Source organism: Leucopleurus acutus (genome assembly GCF_964270905.1).
Source record: "Leucopleurus acutus genome assembly, chromosome: 1".
Taxonomy (NCBI): domain Eukaryota; kingdom Metazoa; phylum Chordata; class Mammalia; order Artiodactyla; family Delphinidae; genus Leucopleurus; species Leucopleurus acutus.
This window is the reverse complement of record NC_139142.1, coordinates 131,784,407-131,808,173: the sequence shown is the minus strand read 5'-3', so window position 1 is coordinate 131,808,173 and position 23,767 is coordinate 131,784,407. Positions and strand designations below refer to the sequence as shown.

Genomic DNA, 23,767 nt, shown 5'->3' with positions numbered 1-23,767 from the left:
AAATTAGCACAGACTCCTTTTTCTTTTGCTCCCACTCTTTTGGCCTCCTTCCTGCAGTATCTTTCCCAGCCTCCACCAGGCCCATCCTCCCAGACAAGTCCTTGGGCATGCGTCTAGCAGAGGAAGAACACTTCCATCTGTGGTCCTCTTTCTGGCCTTTTTCTTTGTGAATTACATCCCTGTGGCCCCTTCCCCTGATGGACTTGACAGTGAAGGAGTCAAAGGCACCCATAGGAGATGGCCAAAGGGTCACTGCCCTGATTTCTACCTCCCTCCTTGAAAATCTCCTTTGAGGGACCGCCTTGCTGAGAACTGATAAGCACAATGGTCGTTTCTCTCACAACTGGCTACAAAAACCAGATTACAACTCACGGCACCGTCTTTCCAGTTAGGAATCATGCTTTTTCCTGTGTTACTGAAAGCCTTGTAGGATGCTTACTATTAAAAACAAGGTCTTATCACATCACAAATTAAAAAAAAAATTCTTTGGGTATAATTTTTTTTAAGTGTGAACATTTGCATATAATTTAAATGTCCTTGAGGGAAAAAAATGGAGGCCAACACTGAGAACTCCCACAACACAAGTGAAGCATTTTCCTGCCAGGTGGAAGCCTGAGTGGAACAGGCAGCTCTGTTTCTCCTTTGTTTGTAGCCAGTTTGGCCGCTACCAGTTTGCTGCTGATACTGAGTTGAGTGGTGCGTGGGGGGAGACCTTAGCCTGTACCCAAAGACCTGAACGGTCTGCGAACCTGGTCAGGTTCTCTTCCAGAGGACCCATGGGTGGGCTGTCTTTAGGACCACCACGTTTACTAGTCCTAATAAAAGGGAAACTTCTCAGAACCACTGGAACTGCCAAGAGACCAGAGCTGTTCAGCTGGCCTTGGCTCCCCCTGGGTTGGCCTGGTCCCAGGGGAAACTCTGGGGAAACTGTCAATGGACAAAGCAGGTGACAGAGAGAAAGCACTGCCAAATGGTAATGCCAGCAACCTGGGGAGGGACCAGCCTCTGCATCCAGACGTGGAGTAATGCATGTTCCTGCAGTGTCTGAGGGACAAGGTGTGAGCATGCTCGGTTAGTATCTTGGGGGAAGTTTTCCCACACTCGCCACCACTTTATTTTTTAATGAACAGTAATACCACTGGGATAATCTTTTAACTGCTATTTCTGTTTTTTTTCCTTTATGTCATTCCAGGTTTATTCTACAGATATATATGAATATCTATCCATTCCTTCTTGATCAGAATCTATTAATTGCTATTTCGGTTTGATAGAAAAATTCTTAAAGATGTGTCATACTCTCAAAAAAATAAATATGAAGGCACCTGAATGTCTATCTAGGAAGCCTGGATGAAGAACAGATGACAGAATTCCTTCAAAGATTTAATCAGGTAAATTTGCCACACTGTAAACTCACGTGACATGAATTGTGTGTGTGTCTGAGAAGGCTCTGGGAGACCCACTACTTTACCTGGCTGCGAGTCACGTGGGAACACGCACTGGCTGAACGCCCCACTCACCTTCACTCCTCCCCCGACCTCGCGTCTCCTGGCCTGGAAACAGCCAGTGGCACAAGAGCTCAATGTCACGCTCTGGCCACAGAAAAAATGCTGTATCCTCCTTCTCCCTGAACATCTGGTCGTCTTTCCCCCTTCACCCAATAATCAGTAGAGCATGCTGGTCAACAGCAAGATGTACGAAACAAAGATACATCAATTTTAATGTACAGGCTTCAAAGTTCAGGTCCTTTTAAACTGTGCTTTTCGTTATTCAGAAGACCTTGCTGTTGCTTTTCCATGACAATTTGTCATTTTGGTCAAACAACTTTAACTGGACTTAAAACAATGCTCTCTAGCTGCGTGAAGGTAGCACTGATTGTGGCAGCATCTTGAAAACCATCTGAAAGAGTTCCCGCTGGTGCACAGCCACTGCTGTCTCCTCAGTGGAGAAGGATCCCAGGGACAGGTTCCACTTCCTAACTCTGGAGGCTGGGACTCCAACACTGTATTTTCCCCTCCCCTGCTGCTCTGACTTGTCACTAGGCAGTCCCTGCGAGCAGCGTGGAGATGGCTCCTAGACCCCAAACAGGGGAAGCTTTCCTGACCTGCCTGTTCACACCACTGGCTCACTACCTGCATGGGGTATTGTTTGCATATTCAAGAGTGTCCTTTACTAGAGCACTTCCTCTTTGCTCCCCAAATCGGAGCCATTAGCACAATAGTTCTCTTTTCAGAAAGAAGTGCTCTAAGTATTTTGTTGAGAGAGAACAGAAAGAACTCACACATACTTCACAGGCTCTTCCAGGAGGAGGAGGTCAAAGTCAACTAAAGAAGTCTGTTACATGCCAGAAAAAAATGTTTCATAATCCTGAACTTCCTGTTGCACCCAATTAGGCTGCGGAATTACTTTCTGATTGTCGGCATATTCTAAATATTATCAACCTCTACTGACAAGTTAACCTATAACAGGAAACTCAACAGACAGAGTATAATCCACACTGTGTTATCTTTATTAGATATACTTCGTCCTCCAAAGTTTATAGGAAGCCCAGTGACTCACCATCCATACATCTGGTTTGGCTGGTCTGGTTCATACATTTTGTTACTCTGGGTGTAAAGGAACATTACATAGTTGATTCGTGCTTGAATTTTTGCTGAAAGCTTGATCATGAAAATTACTAATTTCTAAACTGAAGATCAGGATAAAACTGAACTAAAAGGAAATATAAATCCAGATGTGTTTGGAGGTTATAATCCTGACCCTGTATCACAAACATGGGTTTTCTTTTTCCCCACCCAGCACATCCTTTAAGGACTCATCACTGCACAAAACTAAACTATACATAATATCTCAAGCTCTTACGAAACATCAATAATTATGATTTGTTTCTAAAATAAACAAAATAATCTAGCAGTACGGATACAGGCTTTAAATGCTACAAGAAGAAATGGGATATAACGTAATGAAATGTAATGAGCACTCCGTCTTCTAAATCTACTTGTGATTCTAACATATTCTTTCCTGTTGCCTTCTAAGCTATATTAGGAACCCCCGGAGACAGGGCAAGACACTGTAGGAATATGTTTGATATATAGTTGGATTAAATAACAACCTAATATATCAAACATATCACACAGAGGCCTGCAGAAAGGCATCCAGGTCTGACTGAGCTGAGAATGGGCACAGCATGGCAGGCTGCAGCCGCGGGGGTGGGGGCGGGGAGGGAGTTGGTGGGGACGCCACTGGGGCACCTCTGTTACCTGTCTGTGGAGCACAGTGTGTCTGCAGGTGTGGAAACGGCGCCATCATTAGTATCATAGGCACATGCACCAGGGCTCACCGACATTCTCATTTTGCCTTTACACCATCTTCCCAAGCAAACAGTGGACTCAGCGATGCCAATTTGTTATTTGTGTCTGGGCGATTCCAGGCAAAAAGAGGTGCTTACGTTTTAAGGGCCTGAGGTGGGAATATACCAGGAACCATCTTCAATAAACCCCAGACCACTCTATTATTAAAAGAGGCAACCTGAGAATGTGGTGAGCAAAACAATTTAAACAGAAACATTGCCCATCTCCCAAACTCCCTCAAAGCAGTGCAAATGCTTCCCAGATATGGAAGCAAAGCATATTCACCCGATAGTGGGGTGCCTGCAGGTTTGTATGTGAGTTACAGGGGTAGAGGTGAAACAGCAATTGCTTACTTACAGAATCCTGAGGATTTGTGATTAATTTGATTGAGTTTAGCTTTGGAAGGGGATGGGAAGAACTGGTTAATCTCAAAAGACTGGTTGACTTTTGATGTTAGATTGGGATTTTTTTCTTTTTTTAAACTGGGGAAAAATTCCTTCTTGAAGTCAAGAAAGATATTTTTTTTCACGTCGATATTACTACAGAGCAAATGGCACTCCCAGACAGGGACAAAAACTGTGGTTTAGGTTGATGATTTCTTCAAAACAGTTTTATGGATAACATAATCCATGTGGTGGGAGCCTCTGGTCACTGGGTAGAGTAAGACTTCAGAGATCATTCTAAAGACTCTAGGAGGACCAAGTACCCTTCCTAATAGGAAGATGGGAGTGACCTAGAGTAGGTACCTCCAGGGAAGGGACTCAAATCAACAGTTATGTCAACTGTGACCTTGGCTTTCTGTAAAAATCCACACCACACTATAAACAGAAAGGCTAGATGATCCTAGGGCAGTGTAGGGAATGCCCACTGGCCCAGTGTGGCAGTCATCACAAACTTTTTAAGTGCTGTTATTTTTAAAACATTGTCTTACAAAATTTTAAAACATAGACCCTCCCATCACTCCAATCCCACCATCATTCTTGTCCATCCCCCACCTGTCTCCTTCATTCACAAGTGTTTAACAGAGTTGTGATCATACTGAGTACATGATTCCACATCCTGTTTTACTTTTCACTTAATATTATGCCAGGAGCATCTTCTTCATGCTACACAGTCCTATCAACCATTATTTTGAGTAGCTACATGCTTTTCCTTCAAGCAGACACTCAGGTCACACCCAAATTCTTGCTACTGTGAACAAGGATGAAAGGAACAACCGTCTCACGCACACAGAACTTTCTTCCTCTCTGGATTTCCTCCTCAGGACAGATTCCCAGAGGTGGGATTAATGGCTCAAGTGGCACAGGTAAACCAGAAACCTGCCCCTTGGGACTGCACCGGAATTTCTGACACTGGGTAGGCCCAGAGGACTGGTATGGCCTGAAACTGCCACCTCCAGGGCCCACACAATGCTGCTTCCAGCTCGGTCAAGGCCATCTGACTCTGGCAAGTAATTTGCCTCTGGTTCTGCATCCCTAGAGCAGGGCCGCCAACAATGCTGCCTCGTGGACTTGCTGTAAGGACCTGATGAGTTAATCTATGTAAAGCACCTAGAAGATTGCCTAGCACATGCTTGGCACTCAATCAACATGTGCTTTTAGCCTTTTTTTTCTTTTTTTCCTCTTTTTCCTAAGGCCATCAGCTCACGGACCTATGGAATAATTTTTATTTCAGGCATTCTCCTAGGAGGTAGTAGATAAAAGTCCTAGAATCATATTTTCAGTGATGGTGATATGCTGACTGCTTACTACGTCCATGGTATGTCAGGTACTGTGTTCCTAGATTATCTCATTTAATTGTTATATCAGCAACCCTATGGAATAGGAACTCTATTGACTGTTTTTCAGATCAAGAATCATGAGATAAATCCATAGCTGGACAGGGGGAAGCCAGAATTTAGGGATACACAAGAGCTCAGAAGGGCCCTGCAAAAGACAATGGGAAAGGGATGGGGACTGCAGCTCTTAGAGTATGGTGAGGGGTCAACGTGAATTAGCGCCAAGCTACTTCTCCAGGAGAAAGAGCATCAACTGACATGGCTCCAGAACCAGCAGACAGAAGCTTCCCCGAGAGAGGAAAGTATGTGGTGAATCAGATAAGGAAAAGGAAAAACGAATTAAGTTTAAGGCCTCTAAACCTCAGTCAATGGCTGCTGCTTCTTAGCTGAAGGTACATTTTCTACTCACGATTAACTTATTTTTATAAAGCAGAAATAAAGCCAAGTCGAGAAAATGGAGTTGCCCTTACACCTACACTTAGCTCTGAAGTTTGTTGAGAAAAACTTGGACAAACTTAGACCACCTAAGACCCTCAGGTTAAGGCCAGTAAAGAGGACCCTGGCAAACTCAAAACCCAGAGGCCAAAAACCTTAAATTACATCTTGATGAGAAATTCTAAAAATGCCTTTATTAAATCTAGAGTGACAATTAGGAGACTGGCTCTAAGAATTCCACGGTTTTGAGAATGTCCGCAAGTCTAACAGATTCACTATATGTCCAAGTCTATTTTACATACAGCATCAGCCCGGGAACTGCTTTTGAGTGCTTTGGTATATTCCAGTACTCAAACTCCATCCTTAGGTTTTTGTTTTTTTTTTTAAAAAGGTAGAATTTTAGGCACCTAAACTGGGAGATCCAACTTTTTTGTTTTTGAAGAGAAGAGCCAGGTTTTAATTCCTAAGGTATCTGGATCCTTGGAAGGGAGGTGGGGTTACAGGAACCAGTAGGGACTTGCTTGAATAGAGAGATAAAGAGGCCTCCTCTGGTTCTACCATCTTCCCACTGAAGACAGCCATGGGGGCAGGGGGACTGTGGTTTCTTTACAGGGTTGGGCTTTGCCCCCTGGACAGCACCAAGGCACCATTCTTTTTTGTAATAATTGTCCTCTCTACTGTCCTTACTTAAAGTATCTCTTTCTTTTAAATGACTTTCTCTTAACACATACTTATGATCTCAGTAACTAAGTTCTCAACATTTATCTAGATGACAAACATAGATGGAGAAAACACACCAGCCAACCACAGTCTCTAGCATATACTGAAAAAATCTGTTACCGGGTCCACTTCTGAGGTTCACACTACCCTCTATTGATTTTAAGAAAAGGAGAGACCCAGCATTGCTATTTCTGGTGAAAAGCATTATGGAAACCAGAAAATTAGAGGGTGACAATCTCACATTCAGCAACGGGGACTTTCTATAGAAAACATCCAACACCTGCTTTATGTAACGGTAGAACGAAGTCAGGATTTTAAATGCCGGGATTCTTCCTCTCGATACCCAAAGGTATTTCTTGGGATGGTTAACCTGAAAGACCCACCCTTGGGTTTTTTTCCGTACCCTGTAAAAAGGTGCTGGGCAGGTAGAACAGGTTTGCAGCTTGCTAGTCCAACCCCAGGGAAGGAGACGAGCTCCCTGCAGCCCATCTGGCTCCATTTCACAGCCATCTACCGGGAGACCTACTGACATCAGACAAGCAGCCACACGTGGACACTCACTTTTGGCTTTGCTCTTGGCTTCAGCTGCTCTAACTTCTTAGCAGCAGCCTCAATGGATGCTGCAGCCCCCAGTAATTCTGTTTCTGCAATGACGGTTGGGTCTTCTGGATCCACCCACTCTGTTCCTAAAAGCAGTCCAAAGAGGGTCATTCTTGGTAGCTGCAGACCTCAGGTCAGCGACTTAATTACAAACGATATCACGATTTGCATGCAGGGATGCTGACTAGCTGCGTTGTCCTAAGGGATCTTTTCTCCAGCTGTCACTAACATCAGCTGGGTGCAGGGGTCGGGGTGGGGAGTGCCTGTCTGACCCTGATTTTCTCAATCAGGGAAAAGGATCAGTCATCAATGATAGTTTCAAAAATCGAGATCTCATTGACCAAGGCCTGCTTGAGTTTTACTCTGACTTGTAACTTAAAGTTCATGAATGCAAGTAAGCATCCTCAGGAGACTTGAGACGATGCTGAGCACAGAGATTTGTCATTCTTTTCTCCTGGGAACTCAGGAGGAACAGCCATTCCCCTCAAATGCAAACAAAGGGAAACTGTTAAGAAAACCCCTCCCGGGTGAGTTGATTGCTTCTTCATAACCACGAAGGGTGTGCAAACAATATACTACCCAGATAGCACCGTTTCTAAACATCAAGTGTATTATTTAAATGAGAATAAATATTCTGATGAAGGAAAATGCAGTTAAAAATGGAAGGCAAGACCCTTAAAAGAGAAGTGAGCGGTTCTAGATGGATCATGACATTTAAGTTGAAGGACGTAATACAAAGACTGGAGAAAAGACTTGTTTCAGGAGAATAGTAACTTTTTAAGTCTAACTCTACTCCCATCTGCTTCTTAAAAAAAGTTCCTCACTGTGTTCCTTTTGACTTCATTTGCCAAGAGAGGGCCTGTGTAGGCTGCCCATCCTCTCTGCTCAGTTTGCTGTCTAGGACTGCCCCACAGGACGACACGAGAGAATCCAGCCTACCTTTCATGGCCTCCGCTGCCTGGATGAGCTCGGTCACGGCACCGGCCACGCGCTTGGAGAAAGCAGCCAGCTGGTGCTTGAGTTCTGGGGTTGGTTTCTGAAGAATCTATGGGTGAAGAACAAGCCAAACGCATAAGGAAGGCGGTAGCCATTGTGACAGGAAGCCCACTCTTGCTGGTGGACGCAGAGCTAGACATCCTGGTTTGAAGTTGCAACTCTGTCACCAAGTGACTTTAGAAATTTAGGGGAAAACATATAAGACGCACTGGCCTTCAGTTTCCTCACATGAGAAATGAAAAGCTGGGAACCAGGAGTTTTCCTAAGATCTATTCTGACATACCTCCCTAAGATCACAAGGGAGATGAAGTTCTTATTTGTCCTTTTGTTTGTACCTAAAACAAACATACGCACACGGAAATTACCCAAAATGTAAGAATGCTCTGAGTGAACATGAATGTCCAAGGCTGCAGGTCAGCTGGTGTTTGTGACAAAGCAAATATGGGGTCAGAAGAAAAGTGTGACTCAGGTGGGGTCTTGGAGACAAAAACCTCTCTGAGAAGGGCTGCTCCTGAAAGGACAATCCATTTCCAGGGTTTTGACTGCAAGCTCTCCTGCGAGAAGTCCTGTGGACTTTCCTTCTTTTAAACCTAGTTTAAAGGGGTTTTAAGTTTGTTTTTTGCTGGTGTTAAAAAAGATACTAAAAATCTACCCCTAATCCAATTTAAAGGACATCCTCAGCTGATTTCTTCTCAAATTCATTCAAGAATGGAATTATGAAATGGATGAGAGCTCCCTACCATCTTCCACCATGGATTTACATCTGACTTACACCACCTTGTTCCTCCCTAATCTTGAAATTCTTCTTTCAATATTCTTTCCTGCATCTCTTACCCATGCTTCAGAGGGGTCACCTTGAGATTTAGAAATACTAAGACATTCAGGAGGAAAGCACCACTGCTGTCTCTCTATGGACAATTCTGAGCAGCAGACAAAGCCTGGGCTTTGGTATTGGACAAACCTGTGTTTCAAACCTAGCTCCACCTGCTCCTGGTTTGTGAACAATGGGCAGATTACTGAACCTCTCAGAACCTGTTTTCTCATCTGTAAAACTGGGATAATGCCTACTCCGCAGGAGTGGCATAAACATCAAATGGAATAACCCATGAGAAGTATCTTGCACAATGCCTGGAACACAGTAGGCATTCATTAAATGTTAATTCCCTTCTTGGTATCCGATACCCTTTTCACCTGACCAGGTATCGTACTCTTTCTTACGAGTCTGGAAAAGATGTCTTTTGGACCTCAAAACTGTAAGAGAACTTTAAAAGAAGCTTGGTAAAAAAAAATCTGGAGTTGGGAGAGTTAATGGGGTTATACTTTTTTTTTTTTTACATCTTTATTGGAGTACAATTGCTCTACAATGGTGTGTTAGTTTCTGCCCTACAACAAAGTGAATCAGCTGTACATATACACATGTTCCCATATCTCTTCCCGCTTGCGTCTCCCTCCCTCCCACCCTCCCTATCCCACCCCTCCAGGCGGTCACAAAGCACTGAGCTGATCTCCCTGTGCTATGCGGCTGCTTCCCACTAGCTATCTACCTTACGTTTGGTAGCGTATATATGTCCGTGCCTCTCTCTCGCTTTGTCACAGCTCACCCTCCCCCCTCCCCATATCCTCAAGTCCATTCTCTAGTATGTCTGTGTCTTTATTCCTGTCTTACCCCTAGGTTCTTCATGACATTTTTTCCCCTTAAATTCCATATATATGTGTTAGCATACGGTATTTGTCTTTCTCTTTCTGACTTACTTCACTCTGTGTGACAGACTCTAGGTCTATCCACTTCATTACAAATAGCTCAATTTCGTTTCTTTTTATGGCTGAGTAATATTCCATTGTATATATGTGCCACATCTTCTTTATTGGGGTTACACATTGACCAGCCCCAGACACACCAGTGCATAGAAGACATTATGTTACACACTTGAACTGATTAGTCAAAGATTCTTGAGCAACCACTTCCCAGGCTCTATTCCCTACCCTCCTTCTTCTTGCAATCTTCTAAATTTTATATTTGGTACCATTCTGAGTTCAGCTGCTCTGTTATTCTCATTCCCTCACCCTAGGACCTATCTACACATAGCACCATGCAGATATTAACTCACTACAAACCAGTGAATGAGTGAACAAATGAATGAATGAATAACAGACCAACACACTACTGGAGACAAGTCCTAATACGATGGCATCCTAGACTAGTTCCAGAAGATCACCAGAACCATGGAGAGGTGGAGGGGAGGGGTTAGATGCCTTTTACTTTTTTAACACAGCCAGTTGGCAGGCAACTGAATTAAGGGTAGGTTCTAGAGTCAATGTACCTCAGTAACAGTGGTCCAGTTACTTATCTTCTCTCTAAGCCTCAGTTTACTTATCTATTAAATGAGCACAACAAACAGTCCTTTCATTATAGAGCTGTGGTAAGATTGTATAAATTAATACATAATTTAATACAGTATACATTTCCATCAGGACTACTGATGGAATTGGTCCGATGTATGGCCTGGGCACCAGAATTTCTAAAAGTTCTCCAGGCGGTTCTCATTTGCAGCCAAAGTTGTAAACCATTGCTCTAGATCAAACGGGCATTTGCCACTACCTAACTGTAAAAGGCTTGTACTGTATTTGTCTGAAACAATACATGTTGTAAGGCCACTAGGTGAATAATGGCTACAGCTCTGGGACTAAAGAGCAAAGGAGTCCACAGGCTTTGCTATTTGCTTTTTCTACAGTGGTCAACACAACGTGAATAAGCAAGGAGTTAAAGGTATGATGGGGAGACTCACAGTAAATGGTGCAAGACTGCGTGTTTTCCCCTAAGACCAAGAATAAGGTAAGGATATTCGTCCTCACACTTCCATCAGTATTGTACTAGTATTCCTGGCCAGTGCAGCAAGGCAAGAAAAAGAAATAAATGGCACGCAGATGGAAAGGGAGAAGTAAAATTGTCTTTGCTCATAAATAACATGAATGCCTATGTAGAAATTTCTAAGGCATTTGTTTAAAAAATAAAAGGGAAAAAAAGCTAGAATAAATGAGTTAAGCAAGGTCACAGGATATAAGGTCAATATACAAACATCAATTATATTTCTATATGCAGTAAAAATTTGAGAATTTTGAAAAAAGCAATACCATTTATAGTAGCATAAAAAATCATGAAATACCTGTTAAGTTAAATACTGTTAAATTTGACAACAGATGTGTAAGATGTGGATGCTAAAAACTACAAATGTCGTTGAAAATATTAAGGAAGACCTAAATAAATGGAGAGATATACCATATTCTTGGATTAGAAGACTATTAAGATCAATTATTCCCAAATCTCCCCACGATCCCAGTCAAAACCCCAATAAGCTTTTTTTTTTAAGATATCGATAAGATGATTCTAAAATGTACATAAAATACAAAGGACCTAGAATAGCTAAACCGTTTTGAAAAAGAACAAAGCTATAAGTTTTAGAATACCTGATTTCAAGACTCATTATAAAGTTATAGTAGTGGTCAAGACAACAGGATATTGGTGCATAGACATACAGATCAGTGGGGCAGAAAAGAGTCCAGAACTAGATTCACACATATAGTCAACTGATTTTCATTAAAGGTGCTAAAGCACCTTTAATTCAATGAGGACAATTTTTTCAACAAAGGATGCTGGAACAATTGGATAGCCATGGGTAAGAAAATAAACCTGACCCTTTCCTCATGATATGCATGGATGAACTAGAAATGGAGTATAAACCTGAATGTAAGAATTAAAACTGTGTAGAAGAAAATACAGGAGAATAACCTTTGTGATCTTAGCTTCTTAAATAGGGGACAAAACACATATATTATGCTTTAAAACTTTAAAAAGCCAGCAATCCCACTACTGGGCATATATCCAGAGAAAACCATAATTCAAAAAGACACATGCACCCCAATGTTTACTGCAGCACTATTTACAATAGCCAGGACATGGAAGCAACCTAAATGCCCATCAACAGAGGAATGAATAAAGAAGATGTGGTACACATATACAATGGAATATTACTCAGCCATAGAAAGGAATGAAATTGCATCATTTATAGAGATGTGGATGGACCTAGAGATTTTCATACAGTGAAGTCAGAAAGAGAAAAACAAATATCGTATATTAACGCATATATGTGGAATCTAGAAAAATGGTATAGATGATCTTATTTGCAAAGCAGAAATAGACACACAAACGTAGAGAACAAACGTATGGATACCAAGGGGGGAAGGGGGGTGGGATGAACTGGGAGACTGGGATTGACATATATACACTATTGATACTATGTATAAAATAGATAACTAATGAGAAGCTACTGTATAGCACAGGGAACTCAGTGCTCTGTGGTGACCTAAATGGGAAGGAAATCAAAAAAAGAGGGGATATATGTATACGTATAGCTGATTGACTTTGCTGTACAGTAGAAACTAACACAACATTGTAAAGGAACTGTACTCCAATAAAAATTAATTTAAAAAAAGCAGGAATTTGAAAGTTTATGTCTTAGAACTTTAAAAACATTATGCTAAGTGAAAGAAGCCAATTACAAAAGATCACATGCTATACGATTCTGTATACATGAAATGTTCAGAATCGGCAATCTACAGAGACAAGAAAAAGATTAGTGTTCGCCTTGGGCTAGGAGTGGGGATGAAGGGAATGAGGAATGACTGCTAAAGGGCATGAGGTTTCTTTTTGGGTTGACAAAAATGTTCTAAAATTATTATTATGGTGATAGGCGTACAGCTCTAAATATAGTGAAAACCAAGAAACTGTATGCCTTAACTGGGTAAATTTTGCCATATACCAATTATATCTCAATAAGGTTGTTAACAAGAAGAGAATCAATCAGGCAGGCAAATGAAAGACAAAGAAGGAGGCTGGTGAAGGGTAGCAAAGTATGTCACCCCAAAATATGCCTCTTTGGCATACAGATTGCTTTAAGTTGATTATTTTGAGAAAAATCAGACACGGAGGATGCTCTGAAAACAGGAAAGTTACTCTTTTGAAAGCGTAATTCACATTTATAAAAGAAATCTCCATTTGTAAGGGTGTCTCCCGCTCTGTACCAGTAAGAGAAGCCTGAGAGAAAATCACAAGAGAATCTTATAGATGATGAAGGCTCTAAAACCTGCTAACAACCTTACCCTAGTTAACCCTGCTTTTCCTGGCCACCTCCTGTAACCAGCCTCCTCCCACCACATACACCTTTTCTTTTCTTTGCCTGAAAGTAGTATTTAAGTGGGTGCCTTAGGCTACCTTGGGAATTGCCCATTTTTCCGCTGGGTATCTTCCATTTATCCATGAGGTACACCATGTGAATCAACTTTTGTTGTTCTCTTGTTAATCTGTCTTATTACACGAGGTCTCCAGCAAGAACTCAGAAGAGTAGAGGGAAGATTATTTTCTTCCCCACACTGGGGTATAATCCTGAAAATAATTCGATAACCTTTGCAAACATCCAGTTCATCCTAATGTTTAATATTTTATATGTAAGACATATTTTCATTTTACTTTCATTTTTATCCGAGTTCTATCTGCACTTTTTTGTTTTCTCAACTCTCTGCCTTGCTGTCATTTTCTTTCTTTTTTGGGTTTTTTTTTGTTTGTTTTGTTTTGTTTTTTTGCGGTACGCGGGCGTCTCACTGTTGTGGCCTCTCCCGTTGCAGAGCACAGGCTCCAGACGCGCAGGCTCAGCGGCCATGGCTCACGGGCCCAGCTGCTCCGCGGCATGTGGGATCTTCCCGGACAGGGGCACGAACCCGTGTCCCCTGCGTCGGCAGGCGGACTCTCAACCACTGCGCCACCAGAGAAGCCCCTTTCTTTTTTAATATACATTTTTCTCCCCCCGCCAGACACTGTTATGAAAATGAAAATACAGGTGACACCTTAAGAGAAACTATCTGCAGAAAATATATCTGACTGATGAAATAAAAATTCACATTTTAAGGCAAGACAAGAACAATTTAAACATAAAACTTTTTCTCTGCCCTTTGGCCTCCTCCCTCCCCTCTAGTGTGCCTTGTGCATCTGCATTACGTGTTAACAGACCTTCCCAATAGCAGAAATACCTGCTCAATCTTAAAGACCAATTTTTCTTCTTCTGGCACCAGTCACGTAGCTCCTTAGAAGATAACATTCCTTTCTCAATCCTGCAAAGGGTCACGATGACCCACCACTCACCTTTACACGTAGAAATCTTTGGTGAACTTCAGGTACAATATCAATATATGATTTCCTTAAAGACGGCGATTGGTGCAGAATAGACTGTTTACATGATCTGGGCAGATGCTATACTGGGCCGCACCTAGTGGAAGTTCTCAGCTTAAATACTTACTTATGACCTTATTAATGTTACCAGCTATCTTACTTGTATTCTGCCTATTTTACAAGATTATTGTTTCTTGCGTTACCAAATGTGTGACTGAGCCTCAGATAAAACTGAGGACGAGTAGGTGACTTGAAATGATTGACCAAATATACAGTTCCATAAGATCAACGCATAACTCTAGAAATGGGAAGAAGCAACCATTTCCTGGACCGTAACAGACTAGTAAGACAGATGGTCCAGACCCTTTTGGTTATTATTAACAGGGTCTGGTCCAGTGTTAGCACTTTGAGTGGCCTATCAATGAAACCCTCGCCTGACCTGGGAATGAGCATTCCTAGTGTCGTGGACAAATTGGTCACAAAATGCCCTCTAACCCTTGGTGGAAATTAAGATACCACCACATACCCACTAGAATGGCTAAGATTAAAAACACTGACCACTCTAAGTGCTAACAAGGACATGGAGAAATTGGAACTCTCATATACTGCTGGTGGAAATAACCACTTTAAAAAAGAATTTAGTAGTTTCCTAAGAAGTTAAAAATATACCCACCCTATGATATAACTATTCTACTTCTAGGTATTTATCCAAGAGAAATGAAATCATATAGGTAGAAAAACTTCTATATAGGATGTTCGTAGCATATTTATTTATAATAATCAAACCTGGAAACAATGCAAATATCCATCAACAGGTGTTCTGATTAACAATTATGACATAGCCATATGGTGGAATACTACTTAATAAAAGGGGACAAATTATTGGTACACATAACAATGTGGATGGAATTGAAAATACTGATGCTGAGTGAAAAAAGCCAGACAAAGGAGAGTACACGCCCGATGACTGCTTTTATGTAAAAGTCTGGAAAATGCAAACAAATCTGTAATAACAAAAAGCAGACTAGTGGTTGTTTGGAAATTTTGAAGAATAATGGATATATTCATCGTTTTGATTGTGGTGATGGTTTCACAGACGTATTCAGATATCACTCCTCAAATCGTACACTTCAAATATGTGTTCCTTGTATATGTTAGTTATGCCTCAATAAAGCTGAAACAAAAGTTAAGGGTGTGGTAGGGAGATTCACTGAAATCATCAAAGGGGAGTGATGAAAAGACTTCTGTCTTTATGTTTTAAAATTTAATTTAATTATTTATTTTAACATCTTTATTGGCGTATAACTGCATTACAACGGTGTGTTAGTTTCTGCTGTATAACAAAGTGAATCAGCTGTATGTATACATATATCCCCATATCCCCTCCCTCTTGCATCTCCCTACCACCCTCCCTATCCCACCCCTCTAGGTGGTCACAAAGCACCGAGCTGATCTCCCTGTGCTATGTGGCTGCTTCCCACTAGCTATCTATTTTACATTTGGTAGTATATGTAAGTCCATGCCAGTCTCTCACTTGGTCCCAGCTTATCCTTCCCCCTCTCCGTGTCCTCAAGTCCATTCTCTACATCTGCGTCTTTATTCCTGTCCTGCCCCTAGGTTCTTCAGAACCTTTTTTTTTTTTTAGATTCCATATATATGTGTTAGCATATGGTATTTGTTTTTCTCTTTCTGACTTACTTCACTCTGTATGACAGACTCTAGGTCCATCCACCTCATCACAAATAACTCAATTTCGTTTCTTTTTATGGCTGAGTAATATTCCATTGTACATATGTGTCACGTCTTCTTTATCCATTCATCTGTGGATGGACACTTAGGTTGCTTCCATGTCCTGGCTATTGTAAATAGTGCTGCCAGGAACATTGTGGTACATGACTCTTTTTGAATTATGGTTTTCTCAGGGTATATGCCCAGTAGTGGGATTGCTGGGTCGTATGGTAGTTCTATTTGTAGTTTTTTAAGGAACCTCCATACTGTTCTCCATAGTGGCTGTACCAATTCACATTCCCACCTGCAGTGCAAGAGGGTTCCCTTTTCTCCACACCCTCTCCAGCATTTATTGTTTGTAGATTTTTTGATGATGGCCATTCTGACTGGTGTGAGGTGATACCTCACTGTAGTTTTGATTTACATTTCTCTAATGATTAATGATGTTGAGCATTCTTTCACGTGTTGGCAATCTGTATATATTCTTTGGAGAAATGTCTATTTAGGTCTTCTGCCCATTTTTGGATTGCAAAATATTGAGCTGCATGAGCCTTGATGGAGGGAGAAAACCACCCTGTATACTCTCTGGCTCTAAGAAAGGGAACGGCCCTATGGCAAAGCACCCTATTTAAATAAGGCAGGAGAGCAAAGGAGTTCTATTTTTATTCTGCAATTAAGTCAACATGATTTCTCATAGCAGGCAACAGACAGAATGAAATTAAAGTGCTGCTACTGGAAGCCACGGTAATTTTAACCCTGTCAAAGACCTCACATTCTGGGTAAGCAGCAATATTGATCTGTGGTTACTGCAGAGGCCAAGTGGCTGCCTCTCATCCTGCAATAGAAATCCTCCATGACAAACCAGCCAACAGCAAATGCAGAAGGCCAACATTGCTCAAGTGGGCACATCTAAAGCTTCATAAAGCAGCTCCCAGGGCAGCAAGGACGGGGTTCTGCCTAAATTAGATCCCATTGTTTGTAGACTGATAACTGGATTCTCAAGAAAAAAAAAAAATCCCCAAGGAAGGGTTCTCGATTTGGAGTTTCTAAATTCCCAAAGTATCCAGCTAGGGGTCTGGGAACCCTCTTAACGATTTACGGGACATTTGTGTTTATGTGCTGTTTCTCTGATGAGGGTAGGGTGAGGCAGGAAATGGGCTTTTAGCTAGCTCAAGGGGGCCCAAGATCCACGAAAGGTTAAGAAAGCTGAAATCATGATAGTTATTTCTGCCTAGACAGAGAAAAAAGGAGGATGGTATTGGTAAAGGATACAAAATTAATTATTATTGAGAGACTTCTTACAAAATAAAGATCTGAACCAAATAAGACAAAATATTATTTAACAAAATTAGTTAATTATAGATGGTAGACACGCAAATGTTGATATGGTTTTCTGTTTTAAGATTTTTTTCTAAAGTAAAACTAAAATATACAAACCAGCCAAAAAAGGTGAAGAATCCTTGGCTCTAGGATATTTGACCTGAACAAGGCCAAAGCAGCATACTTTCCCCCACGTTTTCATGTGTCCAAATTTAAGAAAAGCGGCCCCTAAAGAAGATGGCTAAACCACCTTGGACTACCTGAAAGTGACCTCAATTTATTCCTCTAAATTGCTGGACACTTCCTCCAAACCTTAATTTCTACTTTTCTCTTTCCCCTTTAGTAAAAATTGGACAATTATCTGACCTTTCTTCAGCTTTCAGAAACCTTACTAATTCTCTCTGGTCAGCTAAGAAGAGAAGTCAGCTTTACAATGATCCAGGAGGACCATCCTAAGATCTCCTGTTACAGTTCCAATGTCGGCTGACTTTCTTTTCAGGATGGAGGTACTGTGGTCATCTGATGACATGCGTGAAGACCAGTGAATGAGGAGGAGGGCAGAATGGGGAACACTGTGTGCGTGTGTGTGTGCCCGCGCGCGTGTGTGTGAAAATCTCTAGCTTTAACTGCTTTTTTATTCACCACCCTCAAATAGCTAATCTTAGTATTCTTTCCCTCTACCCTAAAGGTAATTTCCACATAAATCTGATGTCTTCTCTAAACTGTCAATGTGGCTTTCGTTTTCTGATTCTGTCAAAGTTCCCTCAGAAGTGAACACTAGCTTCCGTATTCGTGTCTCCATTTCCCTAATTTCTTTTCGGGTCTCTACCAGCTCTGTCGTAAGCGGTCTTATGGCTCATGGTCCTCGAATGTGGAACAATCTTCCTCGTATTTAGCCTCATGTTAGTCCAGATTTCTTTCAAGTCTGCTTTGGAGAAGGAGCGAGGGCTCCTGATGGGAAATGTGAGCTTATGTTCAGCTGCAGGCCCAAGGAAACTGCTAATGTCTGCAGCTTAGGGGACAGAACGCTGTCACAGAGGTTCTACCGTTTTCAGTTAGGAACTGGTATTTTTTCATGTTTATGATAATCCCCTGGATGTCTCCTTCCTATATTTTTATTGGAAAATACCCTTCAAAGAGTATGTGTAGGTCTCTAAAGAGACAAGAATAAAAATATGAACAAATACTTGATGCGATTTCATTCTTATCTACTTGGATGAACCATCAGCACTTGTCACCATAAAGAGGGAAAAACCTCTTTCTTGTAAAAGATGAGACAAATTCTGGATGCTGTATAAGAGTTTTCATGTCGGGCTTCCCTGGTGGCACAGTGGTTGGGAGTCCGCCTGCCGATGCATGGGACGCGGGTTCATGCCCCGGTCCGGGAAGATGCCACATGCCGCGGAGCGGCTGGGCCCGTGAGCCATGGCCGCTGAGCCTGCGCGTCCGGAGCCTGTGCTCCGCAACGGGAGAGGCCGCAACAGTGAGAGGCGCGCGTACCGCAAAAAAAAAAAAAAAAAGTTTTCATGTCATTTAGCTTTTCTTCCTATTAATGATTTAGTTTTAGCACCAGCATTTTTCACACCGTAAATCTCAACACAGCTATGGAGAAACAGGATATTTATATTATTGCCATAATTACGAGTTACAATGACAATAACTGTAGAGGAAGATGAAAGGAAATTCAGGTGGCAGGCTTTTAACAGACACATCAACCACCACACAATCAACCGAATTCGGTGTGCAAACACGTAAGACTTCAGAGTCCTGTTTCTTTAGTAAATACCAGGAAGAACTCATAACGGAAAACGCATCAGGGAAGCACACCTGGCTGTAAAGTGCAATGGCTCTTGTTGGGTCCAGGAAAAGAAGGCAGTGGTAGCTCCCCTACTGCCAACCTCTGGTCCCACACGAAACCTCCCAAATCACACGTGATGTGGGGTCTCCCTGTGGTATGTGCCCTTCCTCCTGTTCCAGAAGAACCTGCTGATTATCACTAGGGCTGATGCCTGGCACAGTAACTAAGGGGCTGTAAAGCTGGGGTCTCTGAGTGTGTATCCTGGGAATGGCTCCTAGGCCTTCCCACAGAGGCCCTGGACACCTCAGCTTCCTTTGGGGCAAAGAGGCCAACCACGCACCCACACCCGCCTCTGGAGGCCTTGTCTTCTTCTGCTCACCAACATGGGGTGGGCATGGAGAGGGGCGGAGGTGGAGAGAGGAAGTGCTTTGGTGCATGCAACACCTGGCTCCCAGATACTGGGAGAGGGTCTAAAGGTGGCTTGAGGTCAAGAAGGGGACCCTCTGAGGGTTCCCTATTCCTTCTCCCCTGGGAGAAGGTTCTCAAGACAAATGCTGGCACCTGCCCTTCCTCATGAAGACAGAACTCCCCTCCCCGGTCTAAGCTGTCTTTGCGCAGAGGAGGGAAACCCGAGACCTTCACTCCACCGTACGCCTTGAAGACTGCTGCCTCCTTTCCATCCCAACTTGGGGAGCTGGCGCCGCTGCAAGTGGACCCCGACGCAGGACATCCTCGTTAAACGGCTCACCAAGAGCCAATGTGTGCAGGGGCCTGCACCTACCGACACTGGCGCCACAGGTACAAACACAGGAGCGGGGAAAAAATACGGTTTAACCAAGAAGTGGAACCGGATGAAAGGGGTGAGGTGAGGATCCTTCATGGGAGTAATAGGAGGATGCCAGTATCAAATGAACAAGATGAAGACCAAAGCATGAGAGACAGAGACAAGGAAAAATGGGTGCTGGGGGAGAGCCCCCACTTGGGAAGCTAGGAGGGCACTGCTGCCGCAGCCCTGCACCTCTGCTCAGCCAGGACCGGCACCTTCCAGGAGGATTTTAACGAAGCGTGCAGCAGACGTGAGCTCAGCCAGAGCCCTGGACTCCCCACCACCTCACTTAATCCTTAATCAGCAGCTTAACATCTGAGCAAACTGAAGCCCGGATAAGACAGTGGTAATGCAACTATTTACTTGGCACAGCCAGGATCTGAATTCAAGCGTTCTAAACCTAAGCCATTTTGCTTTCCACTATGCTTTCGAATGTTCGGATGTCACAAGATTCCATGTGCCTAGAATAGCTGGTCCCATCAAGAAAAAGATACCTTGTGGAAGCCTTGCTGGCTTCATTCTCCTTACGCTAAACTTCCTGCTATGCATGCTCACGGGTTGAACACCTCATATCCCAACACAGACAAGCTGGCTTGGCTGGGGAGGCTCGTGCCTGCGAACGCTGACTGGCCAAGATGTTTTCTCCTTGGCCCACGAGCAATACGCTGGTTTCTACTCACGAGCGTTCAGGCTTTGGGAGCCCAATGTCAGTCACCCCAGACTGGCCACTCTCTCAAAAGATATTCTTTTGCGATGACCACGGTTACCGGGGCGAAGAATAAAAGTAGTGTTCCCTTAAAAGACCTGAAATGCTTAACATCGGAAGGTAATTTCAGTTTAAGGAGAAGGCAGTGAAATACGAGAATGAGCAGAGCTGGGACTTGGTCTCAGGTCTGTCATTAGTAGCTGGGTGACCTCAACCAAGGGGCCAAACTTCTTTGGGTCTTGGATCATTCCCTTGCCCTGCTAGCCTCACGTGGTTGCACAAAAAGAGATAAATGTCAATGCAGAGCAAATGAAAGGCTTAATAATCTTTGAGGTACATGTGCTGTGTATCTGAAAGTGCCCTGTTGGATCGTCTTCTTTTAGGTTTAGGAAGGAGCAAGGGCAGTGAAGGGGGTGAGACATCATCAAGTCCCTTCTGGGGTGTCTCTGACTCCTGAACAAGCTCTCTCCCAGAACTCCCCAGTTTTAAACGTGGCTCCCAGGATTAGACAGGGACAGATGTACACCACATTAACCCAGCTCCGTGTGGGCACGGCAGGCTCGAAGGTCATCAGACAGATGGAACTGGACATATTCTCAATGTGGTCTAAGCCACTGGTTCGAGGACTGGGGGAAATCGCGAGAGGCTAGTAGGTCTCCTGTAGCACTGGTGATGTTTCTAACACGGATGCTGGCCTGGCTCTTCTAGGAGCCTTCCTGGCCCTTGCAGGATGGACTGGGGTTTTTCCTGACCGGACCTCCTGATCTGTTTTCAGTGGTGGCTCTGTGTGTCCCACCTGCTTCGCCTCTCACTCTGCTTACCCACCGCTCTTTCAAGCTAGTCTTGCCTCTTTGGTGCAACGAGACAGCCAGGCTCCTCTGGATTCGAACTGCACCTCCCTCCAGACTACACTTGTATCTTGTGTGCTGGGGCAGTGTGATATGAGAGGTTTTTCAGCTCAGTCCAGTCCCAGCCTCGCAAGTGGAGCCTGCGCGATGCTCTAAGAGGGGTTTTCCCAAGGAAAGGACGCTCTGCATCCGGATCAGCTCTTCCCCAGCCCTGGCCTGGCCCATGCCCCTCCTCACCACCAAGACGTGCTCCAGAAGGTCCAGGTAGCCGAGGGTGCACTCTGTCCCGTACCGCAACGCTCTGGTGCGCACCTCCTCGCTGACGTCGGGGTGATAGGATGCTTGCTAGAGAGAGAAAGGAACGTCGACATCTTAAAACAGGAAGAGCCAGGTGGCAAGTGGACCAGGCAGCCAGGTGGGGTCACTTGCCCAGCAGTGCTGTGTAGCCCAAGACCCAGAGGCAGGAGACCTCGATTCTGGAACCCCTCCTGTTTTACCTTCAGTGACCTCTCTGAGAAACCTTCCCTGCCTCCCTGGAGAGAGGAGGGGTTCTCCTCCACATTCTCCTGATACCTCCCACCTGTCTGCACTGCAGGTTCTCTGACAACACTTTGTGTCTTGCTTTTTCTAGTGCCTGGAAGGCAGACAAAAGCAAGTGAATCTGGCCCCTCTTTCCTTCCTTTCTCCTCATGCCCCCCCACCCCATCTTTTATTGAAAGGTAAGAAATTCCACGTGTGCTAAAAAGATTCATGATTGGGGCTTACAGAAGAGGCTTACAGCAGAGGGCTTACAGCTTAACAGCATCAGCCTCTCTCACTCCTGCAGCGTGAAGTATTCTGAAGAACCCTCTCTGTTCACAGGCTCATCATTCTGTGACCTGATCACACTGCAATCACAGTGAGTCTCCCGACCAGGGCTCACTGGCTCCTGGGAACCTTCAGAGAGCGAGCTCCCCAGCACCCTCAAAGGTGCCACAAATAACTCATCTCGCATTATACACGTTGAGATAAGCAGACCAGGACATATGGCTTACACAGCATCTGGCCCTTTTTTCTTGTACTTGGGACCTGCCGACTTGAGTCATGTGTGAGACATCATTTCAGATGGTACGCCCATTCACGGGGCTGCCAGATGAACTGCAGAACGTCCAGTTACATTTGAATTTCGAATAAACAATGAAAACTTTTCATTGTATGAAAAGTTCATTGTATGCATAAGTATGGGGCGGTCTGTTTTTTATTTGCTCAGTCTGGCAACCCTACCCATTTAGCCTTTCCTCCTTCTACAACTTCACTCTGGAAAGAACTCGAGGGGCCTTACAAGAATACAAAAAATAGAAAACTGCAAATAAATCACAAGTCAGGACAAATACAAATTACACATTAGGATAAAAGGTCAAGGCAGAAGGGGAAGCGTGACCCGCCTCCATGCTGCCTCCAGTCAAATCCCTCTCCCCAGGACTGGGGGCTGTTGGGGGCAACACCTGGGAAATTTCTGCTTACCTGACCCCCCAAACCACCCCAAGAGGGGTGGGGATAATTCGAGTGGCCAGTATCTGTCATTTATGAGCCTGGTTGTATTCATCTGAGGACTCACGGGCCAGGCCTTTAACCCCTCCTGCGTTTTTTTAAAATTAATTAATTTTTTATTTTTTTACATCCTTATTGGAGTATAATTGCTTTACAATGGTGTGTTAGTTTCTGCTTTATAACAAAGTGAATCAGTTATACATATACATATGTTCCCATATCTCTTCCCTCTTGCGTCTCCCTCCCTCCCACCCTCCCTATCCCACCCCTCTAGGTGGTCACAAAGCACCGAGCTGATCTCCCTGTGCTATGTGGCTGCTTCCCACACTACTGGGCATATACCCTGAGAAAACCATAATGCAAAAAGAGTCATGTCCCAAAATGTTCATTGCAGCTCTATTTACAATAGCCAGGACATGGAAGCAACCTAAGTGTCCATCCACAGATGAATGGATAAAGAAGATGTGGCACATATATACAATGGAATATTACTCAGCCATAGAAAGAAACGAAATTGAGGTATTTGTAATGAGGTGGATGGACCTACAGTCTGTCACACAGAGTGAAGTAAGTCAGAAAGAGAAAGACAAATACCGTATGCTAACACATATATATGGAATTTAAGAAAAAAAAATGTCATGAAGAACCTAGGGGTAAAGACAGGAATAAAGACACAGACCTACTAGAGAATGGACTTGAGGATATGGGGAGGGGGAAGGGTAAGCTGTGACGGAGCGAGAGAGTGGCATGGACATATATACACTACCCTCCTGCATTTTAATTAGCGTCGCCCCCGTGTCTCCAAGTGCGAGGACACAGCTCATGTCTGGTTTGACGAGACACCATTGGGGGAAGACAAGGGCTATGATGCTCCTCCAGCAGGTAACGTGCAAGGCCCTCCTTGAGAGCTGTGCGG

At 43.6% G+C, this 23,767-nt stretch overlaps 1 protein-coding gene across 1 annotated transcript in view; it reads right to left on the bottom strand.

Annotated features, from left to right (window-relative positions):
• Positions 1 to 23,767, bottom strand: part of TLN2 (talin 2) — a 438,134-nt gene that overhangs the window by 12,773 nt on the left and 401,594 nt on the right. The window contains exons 52-54 of the mRNA XM_082844286.1: positions 21,559 to 21,666; positions 7,819 to 7,924; positions 6,841 to 6,965 (exon numbers count right to left, since the gene is read on the bottom strand). Of these exons, the coding sequence (XP_082700412.1) occupies positions 6,841 to 6,965; positions 7,819 to 7,924; positions 21,559 to 21,666 (339 nt within the window). The remainder of the gene's footprint in view (positions 1 to 6,840; positions 6,966 to 7,818; positions 7,925 to 21,558; positions 21,667 to 23,767) is intronic.